This window comes from Nicotiana tabacum, chromosome 15 (assembly GCF_000715075.1).
Source record: "Nicotiana tabacum cultivar K326 chromosome 15, ASM71507v2, whole genome shotgun sequence".
NCBI lineage: Eukaryota > Viridiplantae > Streptophyta > Magnoliopsida > Solanales > Solanaceae > Nicotiana > Nicotiana tabacum.
This window is the reverse complement of record NC_134094.1, coordinates 130,033,717-130,061,447: the sequence shown is the minus strand read 5'-3', so window position 1 is coordinate 130,061,447 and position 27,731 is coordinate 130,033,717. Positions and strand designations below refer to the sequence as shown.

The 27,731-nt window shown below is 32.9% G+C and overlaps 4 protein-coding genes across 4 annotated transcripts; 1 reads left to right on the top strand and 3 right to left on the bottom strand.

Annotated features, from left to right (window-relative positions):
* Positions 1–6,447: 6,447 nt before the first annotated feature.
* On the bottom strand, positions 6,448–9,076 carry LOC107828556 (uncharacterized). Its single transcript, XM_016655894.2, has 2 exons — positions 8,056–9,076; positions 6,448–7,040 (listed from the first exon to the last, which is right to left on the bottom strand). Exons 1-2 carry the CDS (start codon positions 9,074–9,076, stop codon positions 6,448–6,450), a joined length of 1,614 nt encoding a protein of 537 aa, XP_016511380.2.
* Positions 9,077–9,199: 123 nt separating this feature from the next.
* Positions 9,200–14,496, bottom strand: LOC107828555 (putative pectinesterase 29). Its single transcript, XM_016655893.2, has 6 exons — positions 14,208–14,496; positions 13,524–13,683; positions 12,834–13,046; positions 11,795–12,039; positions 10,933–11,092; positions 9,200–9,376 (listed from the first exon to the last, which is right to left on the bottom strand). Exons 1-6 carry the CDS (start codon positions 14,438–14,440, stop codon positions 9,200–9,202), a joined length of 1,188 nt encoding a protein of 395 aa, XP_016511379.2. The 5' UTR covers positions 14,441–14,496.
* A 1,215-nt stretch (positions 14,497–15,711) lies between these two features.
* Positions 15,712–20,040, bottom strand: LOC107828558 (large ribosomal subunit protein uL13w). Its single transcript, XM_016655895.2, has 4 exons — positions 19,687–20,040; positions 16,615–16,731; positions 16,442–16,529; positions 15,712–16,030 (listed from the first exon to the last, which is right to left on the bottom strand). Exons 1-4 carry the CDS (start codon positions 19,956–19,958, stop codon positions 15,887–15,889), a joined length of 621 nt encoding a protein of 206 aa, XP_016511381.1. The 5' UTR covers positions 19,959–20,040; the 3' UTR covers positions 15,712–15,886.
* A 1,366-nt stretch (positions 20,041–21,406) lies between these two features.
* On the top strand, positions 21,407–27,490 carry LOC107828557 (cytochrome b5, seed isoform-like). Its single transcript, XM_075231284.1, has 3 exons — positions 21,407–21,583; positions 26,038–26,104; positions 27,180–27,490. Exons 1-3 carry the CDS (start codon positions 21,494–21,496, stop codon positions 27,446–27,448), a joined length of 426 nt encoding a protein of 141 aa, XP_075087385.1. The 5' UTR covers positions 21,407–21,493; the 3' UTR covers positions 27,449–27,490.
* Positions 27,491–27,731: the final 241 nt, after the last annotated feature.

The following is a 27,731-nucleotide window of genomic DNA, read 5'->3' as shown; positions in this document are numbered from 1 at the left end:
TGTATTTGGTCTCAGACTATCATAGACCGTATTTTCCAGACTTGTAATCATATTAGATGCTCATGTACTCAGTGACACCAAGTTTTGAGAGTATTTATATTTGTACTTGTGAGATTTCTTCCGCTGAATTCAATCATTCTCTTTTCAAATTTAAAAGAATATGTGGTTTATTGAGATTGTCGGCTTGCCTAGTATTGAGATAGGCACCATCACGACGGGTGGGATTTTGGGTCGTGACATGCGTGCACTACCCGTCTCGTGCCTATGGTCTAGGAGGTATTAGACCTCTATTTTGGATAGTTCTAGACCTCACTTAGGCTGCTTAGAAATGTTAAAACTAAGCGACATACAAAAACACATTGGACTTCAAATATGGCAATTTAAGGCTCAAGTTTGCCTCCACACTTAAATAACAAATGCACGCGAAACAGGTTTTTCATGTTAGGCAATTCAGAATTAAGGAACTTAACTCCCTATAGGCATAATTTCTAGGTGACAGGCATCAAGGCACGCAAGCAGATTCAGGAACCAACAAGATTCATAGACAGAATTGCATAGGTTATTACACACTAGTTATTGAGAAGGCAAACTCCTCAATTACGAGCCCTATAATTGTTGCGCCTAGGTGAGTTATGTGATAGAGGGAGTGGGAATTCAGAATTACTCATACACTTGATAATGGCCTAAGTGAGTGATGAACAGTGTTTAAAGGGCGTCATTACCAGTTATTAAGGCGAGCAGTGGCGTCCTATAGGCAGGATTTCTAACGATTAACAATTGAGGAGTCTGATTTTAATGTTAGACCTTATAGGCAGATTTCTCTAGGTAAAATATGCAATACCATAACAAATGATATGATTAGAGTCCTATAGGCACGATCCCTAGTAATGCAAATTAACAGAAAATTCAACAATATTTCCTACGGGCAGGTTCTCTAATCAACATATAGCTACAAAGATATTGAGACATTTGAGTTCTGGCTTTACTAATAAACAAGTAGTGCAAGTGTGTGTGTTTCCCTAATGGCACGATTTCTACAGTGTACATAGAGAATGAACAACATAAGGCAAAGTATAATTCAATCCTATAGATATATTTTCTACCCATCATACGTTAATATTAGAATCTACCCCATCCCCATTTACTAACACCCCAATCCTTTATACAAAGATTATTATTACAGACCCAAATTAATAATAAAGTAGTAATATTACATGGCAATAGGCAGCCCTATAGCAGGCCCAAATAGAATAACTAAATACTTAGCCTTACTAGGCCTTCAAAACTTCTGGCATAGCAGACTTAGACCTTCAACAAAGAACCACATGATCACAGGTCCATAGGGGAGTTCAGACCCCTTTCAATGAGCCATAACACCAAATATCGCATCACTTAGAGCAACAAACATAGAATACAGTACATGATAGGGAAGTATGGCATTAGGGATAGTTTGGAGGTTAAGAGGAGTGACTAGGGCCGAGCCCCTAGTGCGTTAGAGTTCACAAGGTCCTCAATTGGACCCTGAGTAGTGCTCGCACTAGGGAGGCCAACAGAGAACCTAGGTAGCCTTGGCTTTTAGCCGGCTAAGAATAGGAATTCAGAATACCAAAGCAACAAGTAAAGAGAATGGACAGAAATTCCCAGAGTGATCATACAGCATAACTGGTCAAGTAGACCAGCAAAATTCAGCAAAGTTCAGTAGCAAAGCATCACATAGACAAACATCATAGGAAAAGGAAAACAAGTTTGCAAACATACCTAGATTGCACTAGTTGACATTTAAGGGCCTAAATTAAGTTAAGTCTAACCTAAGGTCATATCAATACTTGGACATAATGGAGGCATACATATATTGATTATCACAAAAAGGAGAAAGTAGCAAGTAAACCAAGGCATACTGAAAAAGCATGTTGACCTAGGAGCAAGGTCCTAGTCAGTTGAAATAGAATGTTTGCCTTTAGAAAATCAGGGTAGCAAGATACAAGTTTAAAACAAATATTTGGGCAGTATTACAAAAAGTACTCCAACATACACAAGACTTAGTAAAAGTTCATTCAAGTAAAAGTTAGGGCATTATCTAAATATAATAGGCAGAAACAATATACAACCACAATATTGAAGTTCAAAATTAACATGTAAAGATGTTACAGGGTGCAGAACTAGTCTTAGGAGATAGGGAATTACAGAATGCAAATCATAGTGAGTCATGACATGAACAGTACACTACTCTCATGCGTCAATTAACACAGAATGACATCAAGTTGAACACCATCATAGTTGAACCAAAATTCAGATACATGTGTAGAAAGAAGGGAAGAAAGTAAATATTATGAGGGTTTAAATACTAACCAGTAGCAGAATTAAAAAAGTGCAGAGTATAGTAGCAAAAACCCAAAATTCCCGATGCTTCAGAGTTCGCAAGAGCCTCGAAAATGAGCTTCGAGCAGTGCTTGCACCAGAGGAGGCTCAACAGCCAGAATTAAAAGAAAGTTGGGGCGGGTCGTGTAAAGTGGGTACCGACCGGATTGGGGTTAGTGGGTTAGCTGTGTTGGGCTTGGGGTAATTGGGCTAAGGTCTCGGTAGTTTTAGGTCCGAAAATTGGCTTGTTTTGGGCCAGCTATTAAATACACAATAATTATTTTAAAAATAATTTATAAAATAACTAATAGATAATAAAATGCTACTTGTGAAATAATATGACTGAAAATAATAACTCAATATTATAAAAATATAAAAATGATACTTCGGCATAAATAACATAATAAACGCAATTATTTGTAGAATATAGGCCATTATTGCAAAATTAGATAAATAGCTTAAAAATGCTAATGCAATTATAAAAAATAGAATAGAAATGTTTGAAACATTTATTATGGGTGAAAATAATAATTTTGGGTAATTAGGTCATCACAAAATAATTTAAAGGATAATTACTGATATTTATATAATAAAAATATAAGAAAATTAATTTAAAGCTCTAAAAATTATGAAAATATGCTTGTATAGGTTTGTAAACTAAATGATGATGAAAATATGCTATTTTGAAAGTATATATATATTTTTAAAAATATGAGAGAAAAATTGGGTATCAACAGCAGGTTCTTCTCCCATACGCATGAGCTTCCACTGATAGCTAAGCTGCTGAGCTGCCTGTAAGAAATATTGGTCATCGGTCCACATAAGTGCTTCATTCATTGTTATAAGCGCCAAACCTATTCAAATAGCTTTAATGAAAACTTACATCTGCTTCTCTGGCTATGGCGAGAGGGAGACGGTGAGTCAGCGAGAGGGAGAGGCTTGTCGACGAGAGGGACATACGAGACGGCGAGAGGGAGAGGCAAGAGGGCTGGCTTCTGGGTTTCTAACGGAAAGTAAGAATAGGGTTTCTAGTCTAATAGAGTAATACAATGGCAGTGGTCAGTGGAAGTGGAATTGTGGAATGTGGAAGGTATTTTTATTACTTTAAGATACATAGTAACATATGGATAAATATATATATAATGGGTTAATGGATTATCCGTTAAGAAAATTGAATAATCCGCCCCCGAACCAATAAGTTGTTAATAAAAAAAAATTAATATGTTCCCCATCCGTTAAATTATTAACCCGATACCAATAAGCCATTAAGCCACTTTTGCGGTTTGATTTTCGGTTTCAGTTCGGTTTTGAACACCCCTAGATGAGAGAGAGAGCTACAAATATTCGAGAGATGGAAAATGTATTGTATATTCTCATTATTGGAAGAAGGTTCCAGATAAGTACATATATATAGAGACACATGTGTGTCTCACCTCATGCCATAGTATTAGTTACAACTAATCACTACTAATACATAAATACATATAGTTCAATACCCATCACCCCTCAAGTTGGAGGTGCGGACTGCACTGGCAACTTGCTGAGAACCCCACAATGTTTAACTTCAGTCAAGGCTTTGGTGAGGATGTCTGCCTATTGAGCATGGGTAGGAACATGAGTCAAATTGATCAATCTTTCTTGAAGTTTGGCTCGTACAAAATGACAATCCACCAATGTGCATGGTCCGTTCATGAAAAATATTATTTTTAGCTATATGGAGAGCTGATTGGCTATCACAAAAGACAGTGACAGGCTTTGGAAATGGAACAGCTAGCTCCTCCAGCGATTTGCACAACCAAGTGAGTTCACCAACAACTTTTCGGAGAGATCTATTGCCCCAGCTAAGGAAAGGGAGACAGTTTCTTGTTTCATGGATTTCCAATTTATGGGGATATCTCCCAAGAGAACTATGTAGCCACTAACTGACCTTTTGGAGTCTGGATAAGCAACCCAGTCGGAGTCACGATATGCCTGGATAGTACAGTTTGGATCATTAGAGAAGAAGATCCCCAGTGTTTGATCACTTCTCAAATATGGTAACAAGTGAAAAAACATCCTTAAGATGAGTTTCCCTGGGGTCCTGCATAAATTGGCTAAGGTGTTGGATTCCATAAGCAATGTGAAACCTGGTATTAGTAAGGAAGTTCAGCTATCCAACAAGCTTCCTATAATATGTAGGGTCATTCAAGACAGCACCAACCTTAACCTGCAACTTAACTGAGGGATCATGGGGGATGACAGTCCACTGTAGGACATACAGTCATATTCTTTGAGTAGATCAATAGCAAATTTTCTTTGTGAGATGAGAACCCCATCAGTTTTATAAAGAACCTTTAAGCCTAGAAAATAGTGTAATTTGCCCAGATCTTTGATTTTGAAAGTGTTATGTAGGAAGCTTTTCAACTGATTGACCTTTTCCATGTCTGTCCCTATGATAAGCACATCATCAACATAGACTTGCAAAATAAGGAATAATCATGGAGGGAATGCACATAGTCTCTGGAGTATAATGCCTCAGCTAGCTTGGCATACCATTGCCTACTAACTTGCTTCAACCCATAGAGAGATTTGTTCAGTCTACAAACAACACCTGGGGTGGGAACCTCAAGGCCTGGGGGAATTTCCATGTAGACTTCCTCATGCAAGTCCCCATAGAGTAACGTTATTGATATCAAGTTGAGAAATGATCCACTTCCTCTTTACTGTAGTGGCAATGAGATCCCTAACTGTATTTAACTTCACAACATGTGAGAAAGTTTCAGAATAGTCCACACCAGCATGTTGTGTGTACCCCTTGACTACTAGTCTTGATTTGAACCTTTAAATGCTCCCATATACTTTGTTTTCCACCTTGTAAAACCACCTACAACCAATGGCCTTCTTTCCTAGAGGTAATGGAACCAAATCCCAGGTATGATTGACATGCAGGGCCTCAAACTCTTAAGCCATAGCAGCCTGCCAAAGTGGGTTAAGTGTTGCCTCCTCATATGAGCATGGCTCATTAATATTGCATACATTCATCACAAATAAATGACTAACATAAACTAGGGATTCAGGTGGAATATAATGGTGCAAAGAAAATAAAGCAACAAGAGAGGAGGATGAGGTAGCAGGAATGTCTGAGCTTAACTTGGGAATGGAGCAAACATAGTCTTGTAAGTGAGAAGACAGGTGATATTATCTCTGAGATCTCCTAAGTGTAGGTGTATGCTCAGGTGGTGGAGATACAGATGGAGAAGCAGGGGAGGATTGTAATTCAGGAGAGTGAGAAGGAAAAGATTCAAGATGAGCAACATGTGGAGTATTGGTGGTGTCAAAAGAATCAAGGAAAGGAGCAGAGGATGGAAAAGGAGCAACATGTGATTGTGGACTAGCAAATGGGAAGACAGTTTCATAGAAAACAACATCTCTGGAAACATGAATTTTGTGAGTGGTGAGATTCAATACTTTATATCCTTTGCTATTAAAAGATTATCCAACAAAAACATGGGGAACACTCCTAGGTCCAAGTTTATCTCTATGTACTTTAGGCACGGTGGGAAAGCATAAGCAGAAAGGATCTTAGATGTAATTACGATGATTTCTTATTGTATAAAAGTTCAAAAAGACACTTGTTTTTTTAGCAGTACAGTGGGCAGCCTGTTTATAAGATAGGTTGCAGTAAGGATACATTCTCCCCGGAACTTCAAATGCAATTTTGATCGAAAAATCAGGGCCCTAGCAGTCTCAAGAAGGTACTTGTATTTTCTTTCTACCACCCCATTTTGTTGTGGGGTGTAAGGATAAGTTTTTTGATGAAGTATACCTTTAGATTGAAAAATATAGTAGCTTCTATGCAAATGAATTCCAGTCCATTATCATACCTTACAGACTGAATGGACTTCTGAAATTGTGTTTCAATTTGAGATACAAAGGTTTGGATGATTTGGAGTGCAATGCTCTTGCAACTTAGTAGGTGAGTCCATATGGCTCTATTATAGTCATCCACCATAGTGAGGAAGTATTTCTGATTTCTATTGGTTGGGACATGATAAGGACCCTACAGATCCACATGTAAGAGATAAAATGGCTTGGTGGAAGTGCTGGATCTTAGAGGAAAGGGCAATCTAGATTGCCTGTCCATGGGACAAATGGGCAAAGGAAAGATTGCTTAGAAGAAAAGGTGACTGTTATAGTAGAAATGCTTTTCATCTTAACAAAAGGGACATGCCCAAGTCTGTTATGCCACAACATATCTACATTATTATCATGAGGTATAGAAGAGCATTGACAAAAATCATAAAAATGCAAAGCAGTAGACTGTGTCTTATTATCAGCGAAACTATTTACAGGTGAAAGAGATTGACATTGTGGAGTATTTACATCACAATGAGGAAGTAGAGTAGAGGTAACAGAAACATTAGAAATTGAGCTACCATTATCCAAGAAGTGAGAACATGGGAGATACAGACCACCTTTGATCTTACCAATCACCAAAGGTATCTTTATTGAAGGGGCCTGCAGTAGACATGAAGAAGCAGTAAAGGCAATAAGAGAGTTTAGATATGCAGTCATAGAGGAGATAGAAATGAGGTTGAACTTGAAAGCAATGACAAAGAGAACTTTATGCAAGGTGATTTGAGATGTAAGTGCAACACCACCAACTTTTGTCACTTTGACCTTATAACCGTTTGGAAGTGCAACTAACAGAGGATAGTACAAAGGTTTAGTTTCAAGGAAAAGAGATCTATTATATGTCATGTGGTGTGAGGCATAAGGCTGTCCAACGGGATGGGTTGTCCCGTCCCATCCTGGTCCCGTCCTGGTCCCGATCTCGTCCCGTCTCGTTTATCTCATATTAAACGGTACACGAGATGGGACGGGATGACCATTTCGTCCCGTTTATCCCGTCCCGTCCCGTCCCATCCCGTTTGTCCCGCGTGTTATTTAAAATTTCATTTTCTTTTTGAAATAGAGTCGTTGGCCAACTGCTATAAATGGCTATTAGTGCTTAATTTTTGTATTTATTTTACGTGTTCTATTTTTGTATTTCATTTATGTGTTTAATTTTTATGTTAACTTTTTTAATTTAATTTCGTATTTAAATTATGACTCCTAAAAATATATTTATCATGTTTAAAAAAAGTAGTAAAGGTGATAGTAGTAGTAATTCTAATCCTAGTCCCAATCCTAATCCTTCTCCCAGAATTAGAAAACATATAGATGAAATGACTCATGTTGATGAAACTTCATTTTTTCAACCCCCGCATGTTATAATATTAATTTCGGAGAACAACTAGATCATGAAACTTTACAAAGACAATTTGGCTTGAAATTATATTAAATAAATTACAAATCTATTACAATTACTAAAATATTTCATTACAAGTCTTTTTTTTAAATATTTTATAAATCTTTACTTAGTTTCTTTATAATTTATTAAGTTTTTAGTTTATTAAATAAGTCAAAAAACTAGCCGTTGCAAACTTTAAAAACTTAGTCATTGTCAAAAAACTAGCCGTTGCCAAACTTAATGCTTAAATAATTAATTTTTTTAAAACAAAAAGGCCCACTTAAGGCCTGTGAATCGTCCCGTCCCATCTCGTTTTTTAGCGGGATAGGATGGGCCTACCGTTTCATCCCTTTTAGGTCCGTCTCGATACCGTCCCGCCTAAATATCATCCTGTCCCATTTATTTGATCTCGTCTCGTCCCGTACCGTTAGACAGCCTTAGTGAGGCACTAGAATCCATTATCCATGTGTCAAACATAGTTCTGAAACATTTACAATGAGAACTTCCATGACTAACAGAAGAGGAGCAGACCATAATACCTACAAAATTGACTGCTCCGCTGCTTAGGTGAGTGTCAGCAAAGTCCTCTCCATTGGTACTTTGAAGGTGCTGAAGCAGGTTTACTAACTGACCATATTGGTCCTTTGTGATTCCAATAGTTGCCACATTGTGCTGCTTGTCCTGTGAGCTTGAACCATCTTCCTTAACAAACAACTCCTCAGTGGGTGCGCCATGTGCATTAGCCATGATATGTTTCCCTTTGATATTAATTCTAGGACCCTGAGTGTAGTTCTGTGGATAGTCGTGTAGTTTGTAACATCTATCTCTAGTGTGTCCTGTGATTTTGCAATAATCACAAAAAGAGCGTGAAGTTCTGCCTCCAATGGACTGGATATTTGCACGATAGTTTGTTCTGAAGTTAGCATTCCCTTGAGTGTTAGAAATGGTATTTCCTTGTGCATTCATGTGAAGAGAAGTCGACTCAAAAACCAGTTGATTGGAGGGTCGCATCTCTCTCTGTTTCTCATCGTAAATGAGTAAGGAAAAGGCTTGTGCTAATGAAGGAAGATGAATCATTAAAATGCTTCCACGCACTACTGTATACATCTCGTTTATTCCCATAAGAAATTGGATCAAGTGCCTATCCTGCTCTGCCTTGTATAATTTTTCCTTGGCACCACAATTATACTGGCAATTGCACTGTGCTTTCATACTCATATTACTCAATTCTTCCCAAAGTTTCTTCATTTTGGTGTAGTAGTTCGTGATATCGAGAGCTCCCTGAGTCAGATCATTTATTTCTTTCTGGATCTGATACAGTCTAGCAGCATTAGTTTGCTCGTAATAATCTTTCAATTCTATCCATAATTCAATAGCATCATTTGCATACTCAATACTATCCGCGATGTCCTTCGAAAGGGAATTAAGGATCTGTGAGGTAACCATATCGTCACATCGCACCCACTGGCGATAATCGATAGACTGAGAATTCAGTCGTTTGCACTCCCCACTAATAAAACCAAGCTTAATCCTAACGGATAAGGATCGCATAACACCATGCCGCCATGATCAATATCCAATTCTATTGAAAGGGGAAGAAACCAGCATAGCCCCAGGGTTATCAGAAGGATGAAGGCAAAGAGGGTTGTTAATGTCAACACTGGTGTTAGCAACTCCACCGGCCGCCGCAACTGCACTTGCATGTGTGTTGACATCAGTCGGATCATTTTGATTGAGAATATCCATCTAAAAACAAGGAGATGAAATTGAATGAGAGAATGTAAAACGGAAGTGAAATCGAACGAGAGGATGTGGACAATTGAGGGCAAATCGCTGACTTGTGAGATATTTATTCGAAATTAGGGCAAATCGAAATTATCGAATGAAATTAGGGCAAAGACGAAAAAGTAAATATGAAAATCGGGAATGTCGGGGATTTCAAGCTCCCGGGCTCTGATACCATGTCAAGATGATGAAAGCTCAAGGTGAGCAATAATAGAGATCTGTGATGAGCTCCATGAGCACAGATGAGAGAGAGAGAGCTACAAATATTTGAGAGATGGAAAATGTACTATATATTCTCATTATTGGAAGAAGGTTCCAGATATGTACATGTATATATAGACACGCGTGTGTCTCACCTCATGCCACACTATTAGTTACAACTAATTACTAAAAAGGTTCCAGATATGTACATGTATATATAGACACGCGTGTGTCTCACCTCATGCCACACTATTAGTTACAACTAATTACTAAAAAGGTTCCAGATATGTACATGTATATATAGACACGCGTGTGTCTCACCTCATGCCACACTATTAGTTACAACTAATTACTACTAATACATAAATACATATAGTTCAATAGTAAGTATGTATTATCCCAATTATTAACTTATGAAATTACCCAAAATGTGTTGGAAACTTCACATGCACATAAGATGAAATCCTTTTCTACGAGTTTTCTAATGAGTTACGACATTCACATCATGCATTTCCACCATTTTCTCCTTTGAAATATTTTCTCTCAGTTGTTTGTGTTTCTTACGAAAAATTTCTTCTCCAATTTCATCTTTTCTATATTTAAAAGCCGAACTTTTCTTTATGAGGTTTGCAAGTTAAGTCCATTGATATTAAGGGTACAAATAGTATGAGTTGGCCGGTTTTTATATTGGTAATTGAAAAATAACCAGCATTTGTAAAGTTATTTAAAAATAGTCACTATTTTATGCAGAGATAAAATCTAGACAAAAATACTCTAGCTGAAACACGAAAAGTTTCAGTATAATATGTTAGATTATGAAGCTCATGCATTTAAACTTGCAACATATTATGTTGGAACTCCGGTACATAATGAAATTCCAGCATATTATGCTGGAATCGCATAAGTAACAAAGTTCGAACTCCAGCATATTATGCTGGAATTTTTTCGAATTTTTAAGGGTGTTGTTCAAATTTTATTTTTTACATGAAAAAGTGACTAAATTTCGATTGCTTTAGAAAATATGACTAATTTTAAATTAACATTTGTAAATCAGGCTATTTCTTCTGCTCTTTTTTTCCAGATTAAGGCCATCAACATTTCTCATATGGTAAACAATTATGTGCTTATCTTTAATGATAAATGAAATCTTTTCAATATTTTTTGTCAGATTGACGTAATTACAGTTAAAAATTATAGACAATTGAAATTGTAGTTGATTTCTGCTCCTATGTCTTAATAAACTCCAAATACTGTTATATGCCTAAGTAATACTTATATATTTAAGCTAAGCTAATTAATATTTACTATAGAAGTACTTTTAGGGGTTGTTTCGTAATCCAGCCCTCGTTATCAATGAAGGAAAGACTTGTTAACTGTTGTAACTCTTGTTGGCTCAACTTGGCTTCCCATTGCACTCTTTTTGAAGTGCTTGATCCCATTCCTTTGCAACTTTCCTCAGCAAATGTTAATTGTTTCCTATATCATAAACAATAAAAAGAGCATTTTAATATCAAACACGAAAGAACTTGATGAATAAGAAAATAAGAAAATTGTTGGCCACATAGTATTCTAGCCATAGTTTTTTTCCTAAAATTTATGTCTCTGGTGAGTTTTATTGGAATAGTAGTTAGTGTTATATTTGGTTGAAAGGTGAAGGTTCTATAGTTGTATGTAAATCATATGATTACATTTTAAATTCAAATAAAGGGGTAGGTGCACAAACAGTCATTCTTAGAGTTGCTATTTAGAAATTAGCCAATACTTATTTTGTCCCGGAATTTTGATCTAAAAATCATAACTTCAAGACAATTCAGGATATGTTTGTCCAAAAATATTGAAGTGAAAAACTGAAATTCAGGGCGAAGTGGTTAATTCCTAAATAGCAACCCTTTAGTGTGGCTACGTGGTGTCATTTCTACTTAAATAAATGAGTATATGCTTTCCAAATAACCAAGTCTTTAGTACTAAAAGGTGTGGTGAGATGATTGAGATCTCTATATCCTTAATACCAGAAGCCTTGAATCCGTCGTATTCTTGGGAATGAAGAATCGTGTTAGCGAATCTAGATTAGTCTTATCAGTGAGTTCAGATAACCGGAGGGTTAAGAGTAAAATAAAAATTATATAACCTAAGTTGTGATAAATAGAACCATTTTACTATAAAGAAAGAAGAACTTACTCTTTGCCAACATAAACTCCAGCAGTCCAACCTTCAGGAGTGATGACATTTGACATATTGCAACCATAGAATATAACTCTTGCATAGTCTCTCCATGGCCTGCCCAAGAATGTTTGTCCACTTCCTATAACATTACAGTTTTTGAAAACAAAACCACTTTCATCTTTAGGGTTTGATCTTCCTTGTGCTGTTATAAACCCTGCCAATCCTTCTAAAGCTCTTGCATTTACTGATATAGTACAACTCTGCACATCAAAATAGAAAAGAATTAAAGATATATGCCTTCATAAGAAGAAATATGGATAAAAAGTGGAGTAGAAAACAATCCATACAACTTTTAAAACTGATATATTAGATTTTATTTTCTAATTATATATCTAAAAGATTGAAGAGATGGTATGGGCTTGGGTTTGAAAGTCAATGTAAGACGGTCTTTAGTGTTTATAACAACAACAACAACAATAGGGTTTGAGGAAGATAGTCATGTGTACGCAGATGTTACTCATACTTTGTGATGATAAAGAGTCAGTTTCTGTTTCCGATAAACTTTCGACTATCTTTAGGATTTACAAGAAAGTAGCTTTTAGAAGTCATTTCTCTATCTGAAGTCTATGATTTCAAATCCAATGGTTAATACAAGTCAACAGTGGACTAATTAATTATTATTTTTCTGACGGTAATGTTTTTTAAATAGTTTATGTTCATCTCAATTATATTATTTGATATTATTAATTACCTTCCACCATCACATATACCTAGTACTTCCGCAAAAGTGGATTAATTATTATCATGTGTTGAATAATTCATTCCATTTATATAATTAAAAAAATGTTTAGGGCTCGAGACAGCCATGCTTCTAGGCCACTGCATATGCACCTTTCTTAATATTCTTTTTATTTTATTAAAATGCACCCTTTTTTAGGTAGCTTTTTTCTAATTCCATGAAATAATTGCAATTAATAACATGAAATCAAATCTATTGATTAACAAGTCAAAATCCGAAAAAAAATATTTAAGAAAATGGTAAGTAATTTTTCACCTCATAAAGAGATTGACCATTACCAAAGATGAAATCAACAGCTCCTTCAATGGTGCAAAGCTTGAAATAATGCCTTCCTTGAACATCCCATAATGTGTCTTGTAATCCAAGAAATTCACACCTATAAAACACCGACTTGTCGCCGGAAATCATCGCCGCCACCGCCACCACCCTCGGATTATTGTTGCTTTTCGGAGGATAATTGTAAGAATTCTGATAAGTCAAACATACTTTTGTTAAAAAAATGTAAGAACTTGTGTTAAAGTCAATCATAAATTTGTTTAGAAGTATTAAGAAATTCCAGAGTGTTTGTTATGATGTGGGAAGTCATTTTCCGGGAACTATTTTTTTTTCTAAAAATGACTTAATGTTTAGAAAGCATTTTTCAGAAAAATGTTTTTCGGAAAAAATATCTAGGTTGATTGTAATATTAGCGAACCGAACAGTATTTTATAAATTATTTAAGTATTAAAGAATATTGATAATAACTTTTGAGTATTGGTTAAAGCATATGTATGAAATTAAGTGTTGGAGATAATTATGACTTCCACAAATCCATTGAGCAACCAAAGACCAGAAAATGAGTCATTGTTTGGAAAATATTTTCCAAAAACTGTTTTTCTGTAATACCAAACACTCCCTAAATTTACTCTTGTGAAAATTCTTTCTGTCTTTTTTTTTTTCACTTACTATAAAGGTTATGCTTTCCACAATTGTATTATCAGCTTCTGAAGTGAAAGTAGCATCTGTAGCAATTGAGTCATGAGCATCCCAAGTCACACTTGTTTTTCCTTGATCCCCTCCTTTAAGATAAATATATGGCTTTTCTCTAGGGATTTTCACTTGTTCCCTGCATGCAATATCACAATATCATACTAAAATAGTACATCAAATTTCATTAAAAATTTTGAGTTTAACTTGTATGAACTGATAATATACAATTTTTTTACGCTACCGTGTAGAATTTATCTACAATAACAAGCAAGTATACATAACAAGCTTTATGTGGGGTTATAGACTAATAGTGTAAAGATTTTATATATACGCTTTGGAGCAACAGTAAAGTTGTATCCATGTGACGTTCAAGCTTGGGGAGAAGCTATGTATGACTAAAGATGGTCAATTGAACGCCCTTCGCCGAAAAATTTGAACATCCTTATTGAATTTTCTGGCTTCGCCACTGGTTCAAGCTAGTCGTAGAACCAACCACTAATACTAGCACTAAGGTAGGCTGTCTACGTCACACCCCTTTGGGGTGCGACCCTTCCCCTGTCCCTGCGTGAACGCGGGATGTTTTATGCACCCGCTATATTGTCGGTGCATGTAACTTAAATCTAAAAAGAGTGTATATAAATCAAGATAGTAAAGAGATACCTATATTGTCCAGCTTTGATGTTAATACAGATCCAATTTTGGTTATTTTGAGGGACAGAATCAATGGCTGATTGGATAGTTTTGAACTGGCCATGTCCAGATGGATCCACATACACTGTTGTGTACTTCATCTTTTGCTGTTTCCACTGAAAATCACTAATATATCTTGCATTTCCTAGTTCAACAAACCCCATGAAGAAAAAAACAAGAGTTTTACAGAAAAAAGAAGCCATATTTTCAAGAAAATATCAGTGAAACGGAAAGGAATTAGATACTACTCAAAGCTGAATAACAAGTTAAAATCACCACTTAAATACAACTCTCTATACTAGGGAGTTATATTCCTTTTCTTGGAGAGACTTAGAAGGTAAAAAAATAAAAAGCGACCAAGTAAAGAATTTTTCTCACAGAAAATAATTGAAATGATTTGCAGAATCTGTTACCTTCCATTTTTATTTCATTTTCTTATTTTTTAAAGAATCCATGTTTTATTTCTCAAGTACTTTAATTACTAGAACATTTTTATTGACAATTTAGATTTGACTTTAGAGTCTAACAATGGAAACTTATAAGGAAAAAGTGAAACGTGGAGAAACAATAATGTTAGAAACTAAAAATGAATTTCCTTAAAAATGTATAAAAGTAAAGTATGGGCGTTATAAATGGGTTGTTTGGTCTGGCTATTAACGTGAAAAAAGGTTCTCATGCACTGTAAGTGGCTTTGATCTGAGCTTGCGCACAAGATTAGCCTTTTATCAACTTTTGTTCTCTAATTCTTTTCAGTTTAAATTACATTCAACAATTTAAAAAGATAATCTCCTTCTGTCCCATATATTTTACATTATTATTTGAGAAGTCAGCAATTATTTCACTGACTATGATTATTCAAATAATTCTTAAACATCAACGTTTTGACTCTTAGTAAAGCAGTTTTTAACTATATCAATTTTGTTTTAGAATGAGTAAAGAATAATGGTCAGAAAATTTGATCCTCATATTTCGAGTTCCATCACGTGCAACACTTTATATGCTATTTAGTGTGACAGTATGGTCAGTGTAAATAAACAGAGTATGCCAATATACTTATTACTCCGGATAAAAAAAAAATTATTCATCCATATTATCCACTAAAAAATGAATTATATAATGACCCATAAAATGGATAACTAACTAATGGATTTTAACGTTTATATCTGCAAAGACTCAAATTGGGAATTACTTAAGTTTGGAAGACTAAAAACTCCCCCAAAAGTGCTCATATTCAAAAAGCCATGGCTAATATGAATATCCATATTATCCGCTGGTTAACTCATTTTCTATCCGTATTAAATATAGGTCGGGTCGGGTAATTTATCCATTTATGAATTACCCGTTTTCAACCAACCCGTATCCGACCTGACCCGACCCGCATGTTTGCACCCCTATGCACAGCCATTCCAATCAAAGCATAAAAAATCAGAACTTAAATCAACAGGTACAAACAGAAGAGGAACTAGAGGAGATCTGCATCATTAAAAGCATGAAATTTGATTTCATCACCAAATACAATGAAAGACAGTATACTGCTAAACCGAAAATAAATAAACCACTCAGGAGCAAAATGTAACTAAAAAGAAGGTAAGATTTAAGTAAATTATCAATCTTCAACAAAATTATACTTTAAATGGCTATGTCCCACTTCAATACTTGATAGGAGCAATAACAGCAAGTTGAGGTCCAAGCTTCTCCTCAGCAGCTTTCTCAGCCCTAACTCTAAGTTTTGCCAACTGCTTTCTCCTCTCATATGTTACCTGAGCTCTCTCCTTTCTCTTGTTCTCAAGATCCTGTTGTAATCATAATTTCAAGGGAGAAGAAATAAGCAACTGTGCGAAGATCATGGAAATGGCCACTGAAGAAAAATTTGATGATGAAACAGAAAACTAAGACTCTTATTCATAAACGGCATACTTCAAGCATGTAAGCTTGACATAAACGAATTGCAGAAACAGTAAACCGACTTTTGAAGCTAGTGCGCTCATAATTATAAGAATAAGGGCTACGCAGAAAAGCCGGAATCATGGAAAAGTTTCTTACTGACTGAAAACGTTAACCTGATGTTGCTACAAGATTCTTAAACGAAATAGTCAACTATTACCACATCTTGCTCCTTTATATGCAAGTAAAATATCTCCAAACTAGCAAGAGAAGACAGGAGGAGGAGGGGGTATGAAAAGGGCTAAGAATAAGAAACTTACCCTGATAGTATCATAATGGTTCCATCCAACCTCTGATGAAAGCTTGCCCAAAAGACAGTACTTATGTCCAGCTTGGAGCCTCAATACCCTAGTAACAAAGAGCGCAAAATTTTCAGTGTCACAAGAATGAAGATACAAGAATATATAAATTATATCTGCAGCTAACAACTCACTTGAGAGCATCAGGAATGACCATCCTCTTAATCTTGTCATATGGGGGTGGGACACCCTCATAAACCTTCAAACGGGCAAGTGCAGCTGCCCCACGCTTGGTCTTGTGAGGAATCATCCTAACGTAAAATAAACAGACATAATCAGGCAAAACGAGATACACGACAAGGGCTTGAAATATGTACCACAACCATTGAATATATATGAATGCAGAAACAATTCATAATAGTTCTAAAGGGACTACTAAACTATAATACCCATCAATCAAACAGGAAAACAGAAAATAGCATATCAGACCAAGCGACTCATGTCAATTAAAAATGATATGAAATACATATTGCACCACTTAGACAGACATGCAGATTTAATGCTCAACACACATTCAGTAAATGCTCCTCCAAGTTAATACTACTATATTGTTTCTTTGGGGCTTCGAAACTCAGAGATAATAGGCTCATCCCTCTACCCTTCTCAACATTAATACTCGGATGGCGCAGGGCTTAAGCTATATCACAAGTCTCTCAACCTTTGACACTTGAACTAATAGGCAGATATTCAGTAAATACAGTTGTGATGAAGTCCTTGGGTAAATAACAACAGGAACATTGACTTCATTGTTATACATACACCAGCTAAGATGTTACTACCATGAAATTGATAGGGCCTAGCTCTGTCATGGCAGAAGCGCTTTAGATTATTCAAATATTATGCCCTCCTTTCCACAATAAGTGATATTCTAGCCTTTCAAATTTGATCCAAAATAAGTGATTTTTTTAAAAAACAAAGAAGGCATAACCTTTTCTTAAAATTAATATAGCCTTATCTAGTAAATGATTTGAACATATTTCTAAAAATTCTTTCAATACTTCTTTACCTTTCCTAGATTGGGGTAATTTGATCAAATAACCCTCATAATTAGTGTTTTTCATTAGTCTTCCGGTCCTACATAAGTGATTATTAAGGGTTTGACACACCCATTAAGAAATCACTTATATTAATGTTATTAAATGATTTCTTAATGAGTATTTCAAACCCATAAAAATCACTTATACAGAAGCGGAGATAGTAATTAATAACATTAATTTTGGTAAAGAGAGTATTGGAAGACTTCTTAGATATTTGTTCAATCATTAAGTTATTTTGGAAAATATTAATACCTTCTTGAATTTTAAAAAAAAATCACATATTCTAGAAAAAATTAAAAAGGCTAAAAATCATTTATGCAGGACCGGAGGGAGTAGTTTCCTAATTCCTTAATGGGTTATGGATGTGCCAAAACCTTAAAAATCACTTATTTGTGGAGTGAAGGGAGGGCTACATTGATAATATAAAAAAGTATATCTACAACTGCAACAAGTATGCCTTAACCCCAAACGAATTGAGGTTAGCTTCTTTTGGCACCTATATTCCAACACTGAATATTCAGCCTTTTAGTATAAACTCAAGGTTCTCTAACACAACACTATACTTCAATATTCCCTGAAATGAACCTCGTACTACAACTAGTAGCTACGACATCACAAAAAGAAGGAATAACATGTACTTCATCTAAAATAAGAATTTAAGTTATATATACTGTGATTGTAAAGATTTTTTTACAATGTTAGTGAAATTTAATCTACGATAGCAAATTTAGTTACCATTTTTACAAAATTACGAATTAATGTTTATCAAGAGATTTACTTTTAATTACCTAATAATTGACCTAATTGCTTAAGTATTATTTAAAATATCATTACATAGAGCTTAAATTCCTAAAATAAAACCATGAAAAACACTATCAGCAAAGGATTTAAGTTATATACACTAATGGTGCAATGATTGACTTTTAATCTTTGATACACGTTTACCGGATTATCACTTAATGTTTATCAAGAGATTTACTGTAATTACCTATGTGTAAATATTTCTAAAACCGTCAATGCATAGAATTTAAAATGGGTACTTTCTAAACAATTTAGCAACATAATAGGCTCTTTTAAAGAAAGGTACAACAAGAAGAAAGAAAGCATACCCAGGATGGTATGCCAAAGGATTTTAGAAGGAGCACAAAAATGATGGGACCATGAGAGGGTTTAGTTTTCATTCTTTTAATATAAGTCCACCAGAGAGGCATATCAACCACAACTCCCTGTCCATTCAACAATTCCTAGCCAATATTGAGGCTAGCCTACTCAGCATGTGGTGCCGCGCATCAACCATTAAGAGGGTTATTTGATTACATTAAATTAATATACTCATAAGAAAATGTAAAGAAGTATCGAAAGACTTCTTAGAAATTTGTTCAAAATATTTACTAGATAAGAGTAAATTTGGAGAATTAACGTTTTCTCCTAAATTTACCCTGATCTCTAACAATGAACTGAACAAATTTCTAAAAAGTTTTTCAATATTTCTTTACAATTTCCTATGAGTAGATTAGGATAATTTAGCTAAATAGATTTCTTAACTAATACTATTACAACAACTACTACTACTAACTTCTTTCATTAATTAATATATTAATTGATTTTATTAATGGGTGCACCAAAACCTTAAAAATCACTTATTACGGACCAGATGGAGTACTATATTGTTCATATAAAAAAGTATATCTACAACTGTAACATATATGGCTTAAATCCAAGCTAATTGGATCAACTGCAACAGCTATGCCTTAAATCCAAGCTAGCTGGATTCAGTGACATTATGTCAATTAAGCTTCTTTTGTCACCTGCTTCATTCCAATACTCAATATTTGGCCTTTTTAGTATAAATTCAAGGTTCTCTAACACGAGAAATACTACATTATTCCCCTTCAAAAAATCTCTTCTTACAACCAGTAGCATACACATACTTCATCTAAAACAAGGATTTAAAGTTATAAATACTAACAATGTAAAGATACTATCTGTTATAATTTTTATCAACTTTATATGACATTAGCTACCATTTTCACCAAATTACGAATCAACACTTATCAAGAGATTGATCATGTAAAAAACTTTTACACTATCAACATATGGAACTTAAAATGGGTACAATCTAAACAATGTATCAACATAATAGCTATTAAAAAAAGGTACAAAGATTACCCACGAATGGTACGCCAAAGGATTTTAGAAGGAGCACGAAAATGGATGGGACCATGAGAGGGTTTAGTGTTCATTCTTTTACGAAGGAACCTAAGGTACTTCATTTTCTGCCTCACAAGTCCACCGGAGAGGCATATCTCTTCGCACCTAACAACCACAACTCTCTGTCCATTGAGTAGCTCTTTGGCTAAGATTGAGGCTAACCTTCCTAGCATATGGTGGCGTGCATCCACCACCGTCCTCTTTGCGCAGATTCCTGAACCTGATACCATCTTCTCTCTCTCTCTCACACACACACACAGTCGCCCCCTCTCTCTCTGTGTTAAACCTAGGTGCTGCTGTGAAGAAATGGGGGAAAAGCTAGCCTTTTGAGGGGGTGCGGATTGGGTCTAAATGGGCCGTGAGTCAGTTCGTGCTTCGGGTTTTTGTTTCTGGCCCATTAGAATCGGAATTGGATGATCATCAATAGGCTCATAAATTGGGGTAAATTTAACAAATAACCACTTTTCATAGGGGGGAAAAATCAGAAATAGCCATATTTACAACTGGTAATTGAAAAATAGCCATAGTTTCAAAAGTAATCGAAATTTAGCCAATTTTTCATGTACATATATAATCTGAACAAAAACATCCGGAAAAATTCCAGCATAATATACTGGAGTTCGAATTTTTTACATATGAGATTCCAGTATAATATATTAGAATTTTATAATGTGGTGGAGTTCCAACATAATATGCTGGAAGTTTATACGCAGGACCTCCATAATTCAGCATATTATCTTAGAAGTTTCTGTGTTTCGGCAAAACAGTGACTATTTTTCAATGACTTTACAAATGCTAGCTATTTTTCGATTAGCGATCCGAAAACTGATTAGGCCGTGCTACTTTCACCTTTTCAGCTTGTGTAGGTATTGTTGAATTTGGTCTGTCAAATTTAGAACTCTGTGATAGAGACTATATTTTTAAAACAAGACCGAAAAGTGACCAATGGGTGCTATTCCAAACTCCTGTTGAGAATTATATATAGTAAAGATATTTTAGAAGTATTATCTTGTCCCTCATTACTTATAATACCACAATTAAGGACAATATAAATATTTAAAAGTTTTTCTTAATTGTATAAAACATAGTATGAGTTAGTTATAAAATATTTGAAGCGTATATAAATGAAAAGAAGATTGGTGCATTTATACTGATCTTTGGATATGTGCTTCATGTGTGTATCTCGTGTCAATTAAACAAAATTCAAATAAGAACATAATATATCAAAAAAAACTCATATATGCCTAGTATTTATATCAAATTAATAGATACATAATAGTATGTGTTTGTAAATAGACTTCTCTCCCTTAATCATTGTTAATTAATATATATTTTCACCTTATTATTACCAAACTATGATAAACTGATATAGTTTAATATGAATATTTTTATCTACTGCAAGCCACGAAACAGCATCTAAGTTTGCAGATACTCTATTACGAATATAGCCAAACAGTGCAATGCTAATTTTAATACTCAAGACTTAATTATTTCAGCTATTCATTTTGACCCCATTACACATCACCTTTTCTGGTCCATGCATTATGACAAAATAGTAATTATCACTTGAATAGAACATAACATTAAAGTAAATGGACATATCATTTTCACGGTACAAAAAGAAATAATTATTAAATAGTAGTACTAAATAATACTTTTTTATTTGAATAATTATGCCACAGTTTCAGTTTTTCTTTCTATATAGTAATTGAAGAAATAACACTCGAAACAGAAGAGAAAGGAAAGATTGAAGGGAAACGAAGTTATGGGAGCTAATAAGAATGTTTTGAAAACATATCGTGAAGTTTCTTTGCATAATTCTCCAGATGATTGTTGGGTAATTATCAATGCTAAGGTAAGTAGAGAACTTTCACTTTTTTACCCTTTCTAATTCCCCCTTGGGTCTAATAAAAATTTTCCATTTTGTAGCGAAAAAAACTAGGTTAAATTATACTCTCTCTATTTCAAATTATATATCTTATTGGAGCAGCCCGATGTATAAAGTATCACGTATTCACGCAGGATTCGGGGAAGGATCGCACCCCAAGAGGGTGTGATGTAGACAGTCTATCCTAATGCAAATATTAGTGGCTGCTTCCACGGCTCGAACTCGTGACTTATAAGTCACACGGAGACAACTTTGTCGTTGCTCTAAGGCTCCCTTCTATATGGCTTATTATAGCAAAATTCTGATATGATTACATTTTTTATAATAAATTTGTATGTTCGGAAATCACGTAAAAGTGTTATGATATGCAGCTATACATTTTGAAATGTTTTACTATGGATATAACTAAAGTAATTTGATTAGTGGAATAGCAAATTAAATAAGATATCTAGCTTAGAACATAGTGAAATGTATATTTTTATGTATCTTTCTAGGAGAGTTAATTTGTAAGGGGTAGCATGATTTACTTAAAGGAGCCAACCAAAACTAATTGTTGTTTAAAAGGCCAGTTGTGAAACTTGATATGCATAAAAAATTACTCCTAGTACTATTTTACTATACTAGTTTTAGGGTATGCGCATGTACCTTATCTCAATGAGTAACCTCTTTTTTGAATATTAAAGTCTTTCTTTGAGTCATAAAATAAAAGGCATAAATTTTGAGGAGGACGAATATTGATTATATATGAAGAAGATTGATTATATATCACTAACTCAATAAATGAAGAAACTGTATAATAGAACTCCTCAATTATTAGTTATTATCCTACTGTGGTTGTATGATGGTTTTTGTAGGAATATTTTATGAATATTATTGTTATTTATACCTACTGAAAATTAATAACATAAAGATGCTTTTATCATGATTTTTAAAAATTTATGAAGTAATATAAATTGAAAAAATGACTCTATTAGTCTTCTAGAAATTAAAGAATAACGTAGTTAGCCTACGATTCAGGGAAAAAATGGTAAGTGACAACATAAATTCTGAAAAGACTAATATTGAGTTAATATTTTTTAAAAGAAGTAACTTAATTTATATAAAATATAATAAGTTGTCATTAGTTAGAATATATTCTGTCTTCAACTGTTCCATCCTTATTGCTTTAAGTTTTCTCTTGGCCAATTTAAAGTTACTATACTATAAATGATTTTACTTTATTTTTATATCCTAAGAGTTTTGTCTACTTAAAAAAAAATTATTGTGCGATAATTAGTTTAAAAAAGAATTGAATCTTTTGCTATAGTTAATTTTTAGAATGTAATCGTTTTTTCGTAATTCTAAAGGAAATAGTGTATTTTTCTGCAAATTCTAAGTATTAGTTCATTCTGAGTTTCGATTGTGCAATAAAAATTCTATTCTTAAAGGGTGAAAATTTATCACATTTTACTTTGGATCTTTGTATTTGAAGAATCATTATTATTGACTATTGCTAATCACCTCTATCTCTTATAAGTTTTGCTAGTTTTTTGTTCTAATTCAATATCGTTTTTTAATATTATAAAAATGACAAATAAATAATATTATTTGCGTAGGAAAGTAGTTCAACTATAATAGTATAGAAATTAGAAATTATCATTAAAAATTCATCATTGATTAATACCGCTATGTTTAACTATTTATCTTTAAATTTATCATTAATTAACATTGTGACGTTTAACTATTTATCTTTCTATATTGCACTTATTTAGACTTCAAATAGTAACTGATTTATGATACAAAGAAAATAGCACATTCACAATTCCATCTGCTTTATTTAATTTCAAGAGTATTTTGACAAGTAATACATTGTTTTTTCTAATTTTAAAATACTAAACATTATAAATACTAACATGGAAGGTATTATAGTTATCTAAGGTAAACTCTTAATTATTTAGATTTGTGATAATGAACGAATAATGTTAAAAGGATTCTAAGAGCCCTTAGTATTTAATTTTTACTATTACTCCTAGTTTATAAGGTAAAATCTTAATTGATTTTAAAATTCTTGATGTTAGAACACTATTATTCTAATAAATATAGATTTAGTAAATAAAATTTTATGTGATTAAAAAGTCTTATTTGTTAGGAAAGTAACTGAATAACAATTTTGTTTAGCATAAAATCCGATTTAATGAATATAAAAGGTGACGATATACTTTTAATTGGTAAGAATAATTCTTCAATGCTCAAAAACTTAGTAAAAACAATTCTATGCAGTGTTATTATGATTTATTTGAATAAAATAAAAATTTAAACAAATAGAACACATGAAGAGTTCAAGTTATAATTGATATTGGCCAAACAAAATCAAATACTCTTGGTAGAAAGGATATTTGAAACGTTAATATATTTTCGACTTCTTTTATTGTTTTTTTTGGTATCATAATTACAGTGAATCACTTATATAAGGTAAACTCTCCATTGATTTTTAAATTTCTTTTTTTTTCATAGTTTAAATAAGAAGAGATATAATAAATAGAATTTTAGTTGATGTAAAAGTCCTAAATATTAGGAAGATAAGTAAAATTACAAATTTATTCAATGTAAACTTTATTTTTAAAGGGTAGAAAAGGCAAACGACATTTCGCTAAGCGCCTTCATGATTTTAATATAGTATAGATATATACGCGCTTTGCGCATGTTTTACATGTCAGTGAATAAATAATTTTTAAAAAATAAGATAAATATTAAAAAAATTAAATTATAAAATAAAATACATATTTAGTGTTTGCAAACTCCGAGGAAATTTTACTAATTTAGAATATATTTTTATTTATATTGTGCATGAGTTTTGAAGGTTGAAATAATTATTGACTATAGTCGTCAATATTATACAAACAAATCAATAAATAAAACCTTAATTGGTTTTAAGGCTCTAAATAATAAAGATATTATAATTAAAAAATAGACTACACTTTAATGGCATAAGTATATTTTCAAGAAAATAATTGTATAAGATAATATATATACAATAGTTTATCTATTTAATTTGAGAAAAAAATGAATATTGGATGGAACTTTGAAATGCTTTGCAAAAATATGACATGTACATAAAATGTATATTGCATGGAACTTTGAAATGCTTTACAAAAATATATGTACATTCCTAATGTGTATGTACTTGCAAAAAATAAAGTATGGAGGAAAAGAGCTGAAAAGAGCAAAACCTCTTTTCCAAAATTATTTGATTTATATAAGATAAATTTTAATTGATTTTTATATCCTCAATATTATGATTTATTTCCTATGTAGTAATTGAAGTAAGAAAAACTTTAATAAGAAATTTTTTATTTAATTTCAAAATGCAAAATATTAGAAAAATAATAAAATGACTATTTTATCCAATATAAACTCTATTTTAAGAGTGTTAAAGAGACGAATAATATTTCTCTAAGGTATTGGATTTTAACTAATTAGTTAATTCACACATTTAATTATTTATTCTCAACATTAAGAAAAATATTTTCTTATTAATTCAAATTTGTAATATTAGTTCATCCCAAATTTTAAATTGTTTAACTACATCTACACTAATGTTTAATTGTAACTATATTTTTATCTAATAAGAATTGTATGTTCAAAAGATAGAAAAATCGGTTTGAGGTTCACTTGAAAATTTTTAGGTTAGTTTAAAGTCCTAATGTTAGAAAGGTAATTATTATATTCTTTTCAATGTAATCTATTTTAAACTACAAAAAATCAACCAACATTTGGTTATATTAAATTCTAAAATTAATTATTTCTTTAACCATTTTATTAGAGTGTAAAAATTCAAAATCTGAATATATTAGAGTAAACACCAAATTGATAAGAATAATACAACGAAAAATAAAAACCTTGAGTCACAATGTCACCATTTATATACGTTTGGGAAACTTTAATTAGGGTGTGATAATAATCCTAAATATTAGGATCTCTTATCTAGTTTAATAAGGAAAGATTTAGCAATAAAATATTTAATTTATTTTAAAGTTTTAAATATTAAAAAGATAATATAAATTACAATTATGTCCAATGTGAAATATAGTTTTAAGGGGTAAAAAAGGCGAACGATATTTCGCTAAGGGCCTTCGTGCTTTTAATATAGTATAGATAAGTCAAAGACCGGGCATCAATAGACTATAAAAAGTGGAATATATTTTAGTATCTTGTAAGTTTAAGAAACTAAGAGGCCAAGTTACTACTTAGTGAAAACTATACTTTATAATAATAGTCGCTCCCAAAAATAATAACCGACAAATATATATATATATATATATATATATATATATATATATATATTGTGTATTATTAATATATAATATATGTATATTGACTAAAGAATATAATTATTTTTTATCGAACGGCCAATTACATAACTTCCCCTATTACCTACGCAGGCATATAATGTGACGAACTTCCTGAATGATCATCCTGGTGGTGATGAAGTCTTGTTGGCAGCAGCAGGTATAGAAACATAATAATATATACATACATATATATATATATATATATATATATATATATATATATATATATATATATATGAGACCGGGCATTTTATTTGATACGGTGTGGGGGGAGGCGTTTTATAAAAACGGTTGTAAAAAGTATTAGGTGGATCAAAACAAGTTACATAAAAATGCATCCGATAAATAACTCGGCTTGTTTAAAGTTTGCTCAAATCATTGAAGTTAAATATATGTTGCATATATAATATCATAACTCAACGTGCACCACTTAATATTCCTTTTTAAACAATTATTGCTACAAATTGGATTACAATTACTCTATGCATTTATTTCAACCTATATTATTGTAAGCTAAAAGAAATGAGTAACTAATTAAGTGCTTTAGTTTAGGATTTCAAATAGTGAGTTGAGATTAATTTGTTTAACTTATTATGGGTAATTATGTATTTATATGTTATATGAGTTGACAATGTGAAATCTTTTACATTATCCAATAACTATAATAATAATATACCCAGTGTGATCTCACAAGTGGGGCATAAGAATGGTGAAGTGTACACAGATTGTACCCTTGCCTTGTGTAAGATAGAGAGGTTATTTTCGCCGGACCTTCGGCATGAAATCTTTTACATTATCCATGTACAAAAATTAAACTATATTCATATATACCCTGACAATCATGTTTCTATATTTTATGCAATTTTCATTTTCTAAGTTATAAATTCATTGTACAATTTTCTCTCTTTTCGCTCCCGTCTGGCCCTAAAATTTGTGAGCTTTTTTTCAAATTTTATATTCAAATATCTGTTGTTTATAAATTTTAACTCCTTTTGGCAGATTTAGAAAACAAAATCTTCAAATCCCAAAAACAGTTCTAGAGTATTTTTTGACATTTTCTACTCACAAAGTTCAAATTCTTTTCAAGTAAAATGTATGTTCAAACACAATTTTAGCGTTCAAAAATTATTTTTAATCCCATCTTTAAAAAAAATATTTTTCAAGTTTCAATGAAATCTATGTCCAAACGCTAGCTTCATGTTTGTTCTTTTCTATAATAAAAATGATTTTAGGCAAGGATGCAAGTGAAGAGTTTGAAGAAGCAGGACATGGCAGTGCAGCCAGATTAATGTTAGATGAGTTCTATGTGGGAGAAATTGATCCTTCTACAAAAACTACTGTTTCTACAACCACCATTTCATCAACATATTTGCTTCCAAAACAACCTAAAATTGATCAGCAAGGCAAGTCATCTAGGCCAAATATTGTAATTCTTCTTCAGTTTTTGGTGCCCATTGTAATTTTGGGGTTGGGCAGTACTCTACTTAGGTTTTGGTATTGAAAATAAGAATGAAATTTAAAGTAAATTTGGCTTTTCACTTCAGAGTTGTATCATTTTATGTGTAATTACCGGGGGCGGATGCACGTTTGATGAAGCGGTGTCACGTGACATCGCTTCGTCGGAAACCCTTACTAAATATATATATATTAATACGGTGATGAAATGGATAAGTAGGAAAAAATAGCCAACTCCGCTAGGTATAGGTAGGGAGTCTTCTACAAGTCGCATTACTGGTCGATGACCTGATTTTGGAAGCAGTCGGGATGCCTTTGCTGGGGAATCC

Excerpts from the sequence above, each read along its gene's own strand:
- LOC107828558 (XM_016655895.2), bottom strand. The coding sequence starts at position 19,958 with ATGGTATCAGGTTCAGGAATCTGCGCAAAGAGGACGGTGGTGGATGCA. Across the intron at positions 16,530-16,614 it reads GTCATTCCTGATGCTCTCAA|GGTATTGAGGCTCCAAGCTG; the intron begins GTGAGTTGTTAG and ends CTTTGTTACTAG. Across the intron at positions 16,031-16,441 it reads ACCATTATGATACTATCAGG|GATCTTGAGAACAAGAGAAA; the intron begins GTAAGTTTCTTA and ends TGATTACAACAG.
- LOC107828556 (XM_016655894.2), bottom strand. The coding sequence starts at position 9,076 with ATGGTTACCTCACAGATCCTTAATTCCCTTTCGAAGGACATCGCGGAT. Across the intron at positions 7,041-8,055 it reads CTCACTAAGGCTGTCTAACG|TTGCACTTCCAAACGGTTAT; the intron begins GTACGGGACGAG and ends ATCCTCTGTTAG.
- LOC107828557 (XM_075231284.1), top strand. The coding sequence starts at position 21,494 with ATGGGAGCTAATAAGAATGTTTTGAAAACATATCGTGAAGTTTCTTTG. Across the intron at positions 21,584-26,037 it reads GGGTAATTATCAATGCTAAG|GCATATAATGTGACGAACTT; the intron begins GTAAGTAGAGAA and ends TTACCTACGCAG. Across the intron at positions 26,105-27,179 it reads AGTCTTGTTGGCAGCAGCAG|GCAAGGATGCAAGTGAAGAG; the intron begins GTATAGAAACAT and ends AAATGATTTTAG.
- LOC107828555 (XM_016655893.2), bottom strand. The coding sequence starts at position 14,440 with ATGGCTTCTTTTTTCTGTAAAACTCTTGTTTTTTTCTTCATGGGGTTT. Across the intron at positions 13,684-14,207 it reads ATCAAAGCTGGACAATATAG|GGAACAAGTGAAAATCCCTA; the intron begins GTATCTCTTTAC and ends TATTGCATGCAG. Across the intron at positions 11,093-11,794 it reads GGAGTTTATGTTGGCAAAGA|GAAACAATTAACATTTGCTG; the intron begins GTAAGTTCTTCT and ends TTTATGATATAG.